At 46.6% G+C, this 10,204-nt stretch overlaps 2 protein-coding genes across 2 annotated transcripts in view; one reads left to right on the top strand and one right to left on the bottom strand.

Moving 5' to 3' along the window:
- Positions 1-614: 614 nt before the first annotated feature.
- T265_12022 (hypothetical protein) overlaps positions 615-10,204 on the top strand; it is a gene marked incomplete at both ends in the record, with an annotated part of 45,219 nt that continues 35,629 nt past the window's right edge. The window contains one exon of the mRNA XM_009178911.1: positions 615-626. The remainder of the gene's footprint in view (positions 627-10,204) is intronic.
- Positions 8,335-10,204, bottom strand: part of T265_15669 (hypothetical protein) — a gene marked incomplete at both ends in the record, with an annotated part of 30,995 nt that continues 29,125 nt past the window's right edge. Inside the window, one exon of the mRNA XM_009178912.1 lies at positions 8,335-8,452. Within this exon, the coding sequence (XP_009177176.1) occupies positions 8,337-8,452 (116 nt within the window). The remainder of the gene's footprint in view (positions 8,453-10,204) is intronic.

The raw sequence follows: 10,204 nt of genomic DNA, 5'->3' as shown, positions 1-10,204 counted from the left end.
GCGCACCTCCCGTAATACTCGCATGAACTTCCGAATACTCTATTGGACGTACGTCAGAACAAGTTGTCTACTCAGTGCACATTGAGCGTGTCCAAAGAGCTGCTACGAAAATACTTGCTGACCTTAAATCCGTGGACTATGAAACGCGTCCTGCGGTGCTTGAATATTGGACTCTTATGCAAGTCCTCGCGCTGGAAAGCTTACTGCTTTGCACTGGGAGCGTTTTCGCCTGTATTTTTCAGGCAAACTGCGGCCGCTGAACGACAAGGCGAACGCCTCGATCCTGTGGATCAATCCTTGAAATTCAGTTTTGCGAGCGAATCTTCTGGAATAGGCAATGTATAGATGGTTATCCAGTGTAGCAGTGAGACCATTTAAAAAGTCTACATAAAAGCCTATGGTTCCGTTAGACTTCTTCACCATTACGATCGTTTCGGCCTTCTGCAGGTGGTCTAGTTCCTCGCCAACCATGGGCAGGGCTGCATACTTTACCGAATGATTTGGCCTGAAAACAGGTTTGGCATTGCGGCGAAGACACTATCGCTCTGTGGATCGCCAAAACCCGCGGCGAACACCGGTGTGCTGTGATTAACTAAGGAGCCTGATGAACTAAACAAAATATCGATGTAAGTCAAATATAATTTCACAAGCAGAACAATTCAAGGAAATTTTGGCTCACACTACGGGAGGAAATTCTGCAAGTGCATATCCCGTTGAACCACCACACCAAGAAAAGAAGGTTCTGTTTTCCTGGTATTCCAGAACTCTGGTAGCCGCAGTGTTAATCCACTGACATGAATGGATAGGTCCAGTGTTTGTAGCTAAAATATTTGTTCATGGTGGGAATCAGTGCTAGCCGGTGTTATTTAACCGCCAGTCACAACAAGTCACTCAGGAAAAGGTGTAAAGTCCCGTTGATCCCAAAAGGCTGGGGCCAGTCGTCGTATTGCATTGTGTGAACGCTACGAGAATTGTGTTTGCTTGGTGGCAACTCAGGATACTGTGTGCGTGAGGCTGCAAATAGGAATAATCGGCTTTTCCACTAGATTCAACTTAGCGATCCGATTCAGACTCGTGTGGTCCAGTTTGAGGCATGACGGTAGCATGTGACCTGTGCCGTCGGGCCATAGAAGCTAATGGAGCAGTAAATTTCGCCAGTCAATATCAGCCTACTGCTAGAAGCATTACGGGCCCAATATTCAGTAGCTTAGCAATTCGTTTCCACGCTCGTTCACCGAGCAGCGTGATGTTGGAGCCAGTATCAAGCTGCAAACGAACTTGGTTGTTGTTGATAGGAACCGTCACAAACTTACTTCGGCAATCAAAATAAACTTTGAATGTCACCGTCGCCGAGTTGGATCGCGACTTGTGAGCTGGACGTTGATGTGGTGGTGGTTGCGGCATCTGAGAAAGATACAGATCTTTGTGGCCACGACGATTGAAGCTGAAATATTTTTGACGTCTGAGCTGGCGATAAATAGGAAAATGCTACTCACCGCAATGCCAGAAACTTATAGGAGGCCTGCCCTGCTATCGACCGGGCTTGTTCTCGGATTTCTTTGAAAAGATAGAGTTGATTACGTGCATTGAGCTGCTTTAACTAGAGGGGGACTGGCTAATCATAGTCCTGTCATGCTTTACGTTGGTGAGGCGTTGACATTCTGTGGTGAGGCTCTGCAACCTCATTTCAGCATCTTGTTCAATTTGTGAAGCCGCCGGGTTCCGGAAACTGCATCTTGGGATGACTGGAGACCTTGTGCACAAATGAGGCTCTTGAACTGCTTCTAACTCGTTGGGCTAGGCTTGAAATACTAGCTTTCTGTATTGGCAATACCGGTTAAAATGAGTAAATCGTCTTCACCTTTTTTCTACCAGCTTGAGGCAGTGGAAACGAATATCGGGCAGTCGTGCTTGGTCGCCGAATATCCGGGGCAGTTTTCTAACCGTTTCATTAAACCTGAAACCGCGGGTTAGTTTGGGGATAATGAAGTTTGTATACCCCTCGTCTTCCTGTATACCGGGTTTTCGCAACAGTAATCCTTCTCCCATCAAACTTGGAAAAAGCAACTTTAAATATGTCTTCGTACCGCTCGATACGGGAGTGAGATGTGTGACCAGAAAGGGGGTCGATTGTGAACTCGGTGATTGAGGCTGCGACTGCATCAGCTGAAGAAAAAGAAGAGGCACTGGCTTCTGATATCTAGATATTCACTCTGGGACTGATTCCGTGAACTTTACTTTTGCCTATAAACTGTTCCCGTCCTCCAGCTGTAATACTCAGTACGCGGTCCGAATCTTCCGAGCTAACGCTTTCGTCAACATAACCACCAAAGTTGCACTGCTTATATCTCATGTCAACGACACATGTGTAATGCGTCGTATATAAATTGTACGCGGTGACAACATTCTGGAAATTCTAATGTCTTCTAGCTGTGTCAATGGCTACCGGCATTTGGAGGACACTGGATTTTTCATGCTCACATCACTCGTTTGAACAGTCATCTTCTGTCCTGGCGTGATTATTTTGGTGAGTCCACACCAAAGGGGGCTAGCACTGGACTCGAGTTCCGCTCTCATTAGAGATCATCAGCAGTGCACATCCAATGGCCGTGCCGGAATTAGAACTCCGTATACCTGGCGTGCAAGATGAGTGTGTTACCACTACACCACCAGCGCATTTTGGATGCATCTGAAGTTTCACGTCTGAACTTGTGATAATGAATCGAGCACACCAATCACATGGCTCAATCGTGCATACTTTAACCATTAACCTCTTGGCCGTACCGGCGCTTAACTGCAAGTGGTGAGATGGTATCGGTGCGGAATTTCGCCTAACAGACCGTTTATTTTGGAAGTTCGTACTTATGATAAGAGACTGCGGTCAGCATAGAGCTGAAGTTTTTCCCCTTTGTCTATACGTACCGAGCACAGTCCATGTCGTGTATCCTATTGAATCTCAGACACCCTAAGTCTACCCAATTTGCATTCAGATCTCCGGCAACCACAACGATATCTGGGTTTCCGGCTCGCCTTAAAAGGCATTTAAGGTGCCACGAAATTTGTCTTTGATGGTGCTAGAGCCACACTCAGTTGGGGAGTAAGTAGACACGACAAACGGACAACAACCAGCTTCTCGCTTGTGAGACTTTTACGGGCATTTCCAGGGTAAGCGTACAGAGGCGACTATCAACGGGTATCCAGTCAACAAAGATCATTCCGCTCGGTGACTTAAGACAATAAAAAAACTTACACATCCTGCTACAGTGGTCTCTGGATCGCCGGAGCTGTGCACCGAGGTTGCACAGCCGGAATACTACTAGTGTGCCCGGACCTATTAGGGTCCTCGACCGAAGTCGTTCAGCTATAGCACCCTTTGGGTGCCTAACTGCCATGCCACCAGTGGGAAGCAAGAAGTTGCCCAAGCTTAGACAGGGGAAGTAGAGAGACAGAGGTCGGGTTCGAACCATAGACCTTCTGGTCAGTAAATTCGCGCTCTAACCACAGCCTCTTCAAAAAAGCCCTTGTTCACACATTAGACCACAAGGCACTGGTGTTTGTCGAGAAATGCAGATGCATTACCCTTTTGATACCGTTTGCCACACACGTTCCAACCCCCTACCTAGAGGACCACCAGACTATTTCGGTCAGACCTCTAACCATTGACCAAACTGATATAGAGGCACCCTTTAACATAGTTCAGTAGGTTGCGGAGGCACACAAACCACTACACCACGATAAGATCCAGTGACTGTGTAATGAAAAGTCCAATTCTCATGAAGTAACCATCCTACGGGAATCGCCATGCGAAATCGGATCCACTTCGCCCCGTTTATTCGGGGCGCACAAAGGGATCTTTGTGGCTGCATTTATGAAACGTGGACACAGGGCTGCTTCCGTACCCCCCTACTTGATCACCATCACAAGCGCTCTGTGTGATATCTAGCATTCGCACTAATAAGTTTTGTTAGATGGTGACGGGAGGTCCTCCTACTTTTTTTGGAAAGGCTTCTCGCATTTTATCTGAGGTATTTCGAATCCCATTTCTATAAATTGTTCTTCGAAGTGTTCGGCCCATTTTCCAGTTAGCATTGTTGCCATTGATTTACTGAGCCGTCTTTTTCACTCGTTTGACTGTCGTTGCTTTTTTTCGGCCAATCGATCGTATGGTTGATCGTATTAGTTGGTGTAGAACATGGCTGTTCCCCACGAAAAAAAGTATCCATTTTCTAGACCTTTGATGTACACGAAAGCTCATGGTCTTTCTTTAGACTCCACTATTTGGCGTTTGGTGCGTTTGTGTACGTCCTCGCACTCGTTGCCTGCTGGTATGGACTTCCTGGCATCAGTCAAGACTAGTGCTCTCGATGACATCGAGTCATCGTTTTATCGTGTCGCAGAAGTTGGATGGACAGCACTGAGCGCCACTAGAATAATTTGTTTCACATTTTGTCCTGCTTCATCCATGCGTTTGTGTTAGTGATCTGGTTGTAACGTAATTAGATTGACCGTCAGAAGGTGACAAGCACTGACAGATGTCTGTTCTATCAGAATGATGATGGTTACAAAAGCTGTGTGCACTTGATTAAAATACATACAATACAGGAAGGGAATAAGCCGAAAAGACTTGTCGTCTGAGGACGACTGTTAAGAGTGAAGTTCCGGACGCGGGACGTGTCTTCTATAAAGTATAGTTGCTGCATGTGTTCTGTAGTTGTCCATGGAGACTTGTGGAACCCGGTTGACTTCCTGTCCTGTGCGCGCGAGTATGTTTTTGGGCCAAATTGCATGCTGAGACGTTTAGAATGTGTCCGAGAATGAGTTAGAACAGAGTCCGGGTTTTCGAGGATGAGCAACATTTTACTTGTCTAAAAACAAGCGCGGATGGGTTTAAATGTACATACAAAGGTTCAATACGAGTATAAATGATAAGTATAATAATAAGCACACAAAAACCATGACACATGCCTATTTGTTTTGTGCAGTGTGAAGAGAGGGGTATCCATTCGTGTTTGATGATTGCACGAACATGAATAAAACTTGACCTGATGTTGAAATTCGCAAGCCTGGCGCGTGAATGGATGGGAATTTGTAGTGCACATGTCGCCTGCAAATGGGGCAAGATTGTTACGTGATTTTAACGTTTGTGCCGCGTGATCTAGTGAGTGACCTCTACACTCCCTACCAGTACAGTATTGGGTACTAGATGGCTCAGGTGATTAGAGCGAGGATTTACTGATGTAAGGTTTGTGGTTCGAACCCGACCTCTGTCTCTCGACCTCTCTGTCTAGGCTTGGGCAACCTGGCGGTATCCTATCCCTCGTGCTTCCTCCGGGTTCCATGGCGGCCAGGCACCGGAAAGGTGTTACAACTGAACGATTTGCTTTTTTTAAAAAATTTCTACACCATCGGTTTACTATGCAGAGTTGTTGAGCTAGCCCAGATCGAAACCGCTGAGCTGTCGTACTTATTCAAATATGGTGGATTGGCATGTTTCTTACTAACTTGTGAGGGCCTGAAAGCATGCGAACTGTTAGTCGTGCTCGGAACCAAATTGTGTCCCGGATGAAACGGCAGTCCTGAACCGTGGCTCTCTACCGGTGACTTACAGCCACTTGGTCTAATTGTGTCTACGTTTGACTTGCACTTGATGGCTGTCAGCTTACAGCGTGTGAGTGCTTATATGGAAAATTCGTGCTGTCTAGGAGCATTTTATGGTCTACACACTCTCCATTTTCTGTGTGCCGAGCGCCAACTCCGAATAGATCACCCACTTATGATTCCAAGGAGCTCAGACTCGGGCATTCGTATCGTTCGCTGGGCTCACAATGTCAGTGCTTCTTTCTTACGAATGAAGCCAGACAACTCCTACAAGTCATCGCCCCCAGATCATCAGAAAGCCTCAGAGTGAAATGTGAGAGAACTAATTTTGTTCTTAATATTTGAAGATGCATAAACACACTAGGGTTTTGTATGCGTGTTTCACACAGAGAATCAATATTAGGCCCAGGCAGGCATTACGTGTTTGCCAATTCGACGTAGAGTGCAGATGTAAAAAGCCCCGATGCAGAAAGGATCTCGTGGACTTATCAATGTTATTTTGCTTATTGCTAATGTGGAATGAGGCGAATAAGACACATCGATCAGTTAACTGGCAATCAAATGGCCCACCAACTTTTGTCTAAATGTTGGGAAAGGGTTGGATAGGAACATCTGTGGGCAAATAACCGTGTGGGCGAATGAAACTACCCTGTTGCCCAGGCCTAGGGTGTAGTAACGGTATTTTTATCTGCTTAGTTCTCGGTCTGAGCCTCCCAACCTAGCGTTCACGTCAGAACAACCACCAAAGTTGCACAAGGTATGTTAACACCCAAAACGAAGTCAAGAACAGTTGTACAGCGATTCATATAAATAGCGCAACAACTTTCTGGAGATTCTGATGCACCATTGGCAACCGGCATTCGGCTACTACTGGGTTACGATTGGCTGTTGGGTCCAGACTTTCGACCAATCAGGTCTCGGATTGATGCCGGACCGGCAAACGTCCCGAATTCTTGGCCAGTCTTGCTTGGGATGGACTTCTCGGCCATAGCAGCACCTGAGTGCGAGCGGCAAAGCGGGATCTAGTGGAATTCCGCCTAACATAGGGAAAGGGTTTAGTCGATGTACCCCACCTTGAGCCTTTTGACTCGAAATTCTTTCTCACGAAGGACAGGAGGACGTAGGGTTTTGTTTGGGGACCCTTCCCTTAACCTGACTCAAAAAATTGACCCATTAGCAGTGGTTGCTGCGGCTTTTACCCTGTTCGTGTGTGTGTTGATCGATTTGAATGCCTATTTATTGTAAGAGAAGAGAGGGGTATCCATTCGTGTTTGATGATCGCACGAACATGAATAAAACTTGACCTGATGTTGAAATTCGCAAGCCTGGGAATGGATGGGATGGGAATTTGTAGTGCACATGTCGCCTGCAAATGGGGCAAGATTGTTACGTGATTTTAACGTTTGTGCCGCGTGATCTAGTGAGTGACCTCTACACTCCCTACCAGTACAGTATTGGGTACTAGATGGCTCAGGTGATTAGAGCGAGGATTTACTGATGTAAGGTTTGTGGTTCGAACCCGACCTCTGTCTCTCGACCTCTCTGTCTAGGCTTGGGCAACCTGGCGGTATCCTATCCCTCGTGCTTCCTCCGGGTTCCATGGCGGCCAGGCACCGGAAAGGTGTTACAACTGAACGATTTGCTTTTTTTAAAAAATTTCTACACCATCGGTTTACTATGCAGAGTTGTTGAGCTAGCCCAGATCGAAACCGCTGAGCTGTCGTACTTATTCAAATATGGTGGATTGGCATGTTTCTTACTAACTTGTGAGGGCCTGAAAGCATGCGAACTGTTAGTCGTGCTCGGAACCAAATTGTGTCCCGGATGAAACGGCAGTCCTGAACCGTGGCTCTCTACCGGTGACTTACAGCCACTTGGTCTAATTGTGTCTACGTTTGACTTGCACTTGATGGCTGTCAGCTTACAGCGTGTGAGTGCTTATATGGAAAATTCGTGCTGTCTAGGAGCATTTTATGGTCTACACACTCTCCATTTTCTGTGTGCCGAGCGCCAACTCCGAATAGATCACCCACTTATGATTCCAAGGAGCTCAGACTCGGGCATTCGTATCGTTCGCTGGGCTCACAATGTCAGTGCTTCTTTCTTACGAATGAAGCCAGACAACTCCTACAAGTCATCGCCCCCAGATCATCAGAAAGCCTCAGAGTGAAATGTGAGAGAACTAATTTTGTTCTTAATATTTGAAGATGCATAAACACACTAGGGTTTTGTATGCGTGTTTCACACAGAGAATCAATATTAGGCCCAGGCAGGCATTACGTGTTTGCCAATTCGACGTAGAGTGCAGATGTAAAAAGCCCCGATGCAGAAAGGATCTCGTGGACTTATCAATGTTATTTTGCTTATTGCTAATGTGGAATGAGGCGAATAAGACACATCGATCAGTTAACTGGCAATCAAATGGCCCACCAACTTTTGTCTAAATGTTGGGAAAGGGTTGGATAGGAACATCTGTGGGCAAATAACCGTGTGGGCGAATGAAACTACCCTGTTGCCCAGGCCTAGGGTGTAGTAACGGTATTTTTATCTGCTTAGTTCTCGGTCTGAGCCTCCCAACCTAGCGTTCACGTCAGAACAACCACCAAAGTTGCACAAGGTATGTTAACACCCAAAACGAAGTCAAGAACAGTTGTACAGCGATTCATATAAATAGCGCAACAACTTTCTGGAGATTCTGATGCACCATTGGCAACCGGCATTCGGCTACTACTGGGTTACGATTGGCTGTTGGGTCCAGACTTTCGACCAATCAGGTCTCGGATTGATGCCGGACCGGCAAACGTCCCGAATTCTTGGCCAGTCTTGTTGGGATGGACTTCGGCCATAGCAGCACCTGAGTGCGAGCGGCAAAGCGGGATCTAGTGGAATTCCGCCTAACATAGGGAAAGGGTTTAGTCGATGTACCCCACCTTGAGCCTTTTGACTCGAAATTCTTTCTCACGAAGGACAGGAGGACGTAGGGTTTTGTTTGGGGACCCTTCCCTTAACCTGACTCAAAAAATTGACCCATTAGCAGTGGTTGCTGCGGCTTTTACAGGTTCTGTCTGGCCTTGTCGGCTGCAGAGAGCTGGGATACCTTGAGTGCGCAGAGAGTAAGACGTAGATTTCCCGCTTCTGATGCTGTCCCGCACGGCAGATGCGTTTTGAACCCTATCGAGTTCATGGCAAGTTCACGGTCAACGATTGGGATATTAGAGTATTCGGTTTCTAGGGCTGAACTTTTGTAACCCGTCTTCCCTCAGGGAAGGCCGCATCTCCGCTCCTATGAATATGGCTATGCTGGTTGCCTGGGGGAAGCCCTTTACTGACTTCACACAGAGGGCGGTACGACATCACCTTCAGGCTGCTTCGTGACGCGATCACTCCTAGTACGTAGTCTCGCTATGTTAAGTTTGGCTGCTCACCTTTGAACTTTCAACTGTGGTTACCCATTGTGGTGCGAAGTTCTAGTCAGTCTAGCCCACTGGATTATTGCAGAACTGAAGCCCGACTGCCACTTCAAGGTGGCTTTAGATCCGGAAGCGTCATTTTCAACACTAGTGTTACTGTCTGTGATGGTGGTAATGAAGTTGGCGGATAAGTCGTGGCTGCGCGCTCAGTGACATGCATAAATCCAAACTGTCGGCTTTCGCGCCCTGCCTTCTCTCCCGATCTTTCCACTTCTGAACTTACGCGTCAACGACATCGGTTATTGTCTCCAATACGTAGCGTTCTTTGACTTTATCTTCCCCGACCATCAGTGAACTCAACTGTGGCAGTTGTAGCCACTGTACATATACAAGGTTTACAACCGATTCTGATGTTTATTCACAGTAAACCTGAGCATCTCATTGCCGCGTCAGCATTTAGACTTGAGTTCTGTTTTTTTTTCGACGCCGCCGCCAAGAGGGCGTCCTCTTCCCCGGGCTTTTAAACATGTAACCTATTTTTGTTGGTAAATAATTTTTCTGTATTCGTCTCCACACATTTTGGTTACCAGTGAGTTCCATACTTCTCCATAAATTTTGTCGAAATAAGCCTCTATGCTTTTGGAACCACATTGATTGTGTGCACTGTCGGAATTTAACTCGGCTTATTCTACGGTTTGAAAAAAATTTGTTCAGCTGTAGCACCCTTTCGGTGCTTAACTGCCATACCACTGTAAGGAAGCACAAAGGCTGGGATACTTCCAGGTTTCCCAAGCCTAGACAGGAAAAGTCGAGAGACAGATCTATTCGAACCACGGACTTTCTGGTCAGTAAATTCGCACTCTTACCACTGAGCCATCTCGCCCTGTACAATCTGATGTGGTTTTTATTTACTTAAATCATGCTGCAGCGGTTTTCTCCGCTGGATAACCTTGTGTTTGGTCACGTGGACGCTACCGAAATATGTGCTCTTTACGGTATGCAGCGAACAACTGGCAAGGCAAAAAACCTCTACTCTGGAACCAAATTAAGTTGAATTGGATTCGGTCTATATTCGTGACAGAATGTGGACTGTGTACAGTCCAGAGGTTCATTAGCTATGGACACAAATGGTAAGGTAACTGCTGTAAGTATGTTATATCTGCTGATTCGCCGGTCTGTGGTATCTCTGCTGACCC

The sequence above is a fragment of the Opisthorchis viverrini genome (assembly GCF_000715545.1).
Source record: "Opisthorchis viverrini unplaced genomic scaffold opera_v5_715, whole genome shotgun sequence".
Taxonomy (NCBI): Eukaryota; Metazoa; Platyhelminthes; class Trematoda; order Opisthorchiida; family Opisthorchiidae; genus Opisthorchis; species Opisthorchis viverrini.
The sequence above is the reverse complement of the archived record's forward strand: the minus strand, read 5'-3'. Positions and strand labels throughout refer to the sequence as shown.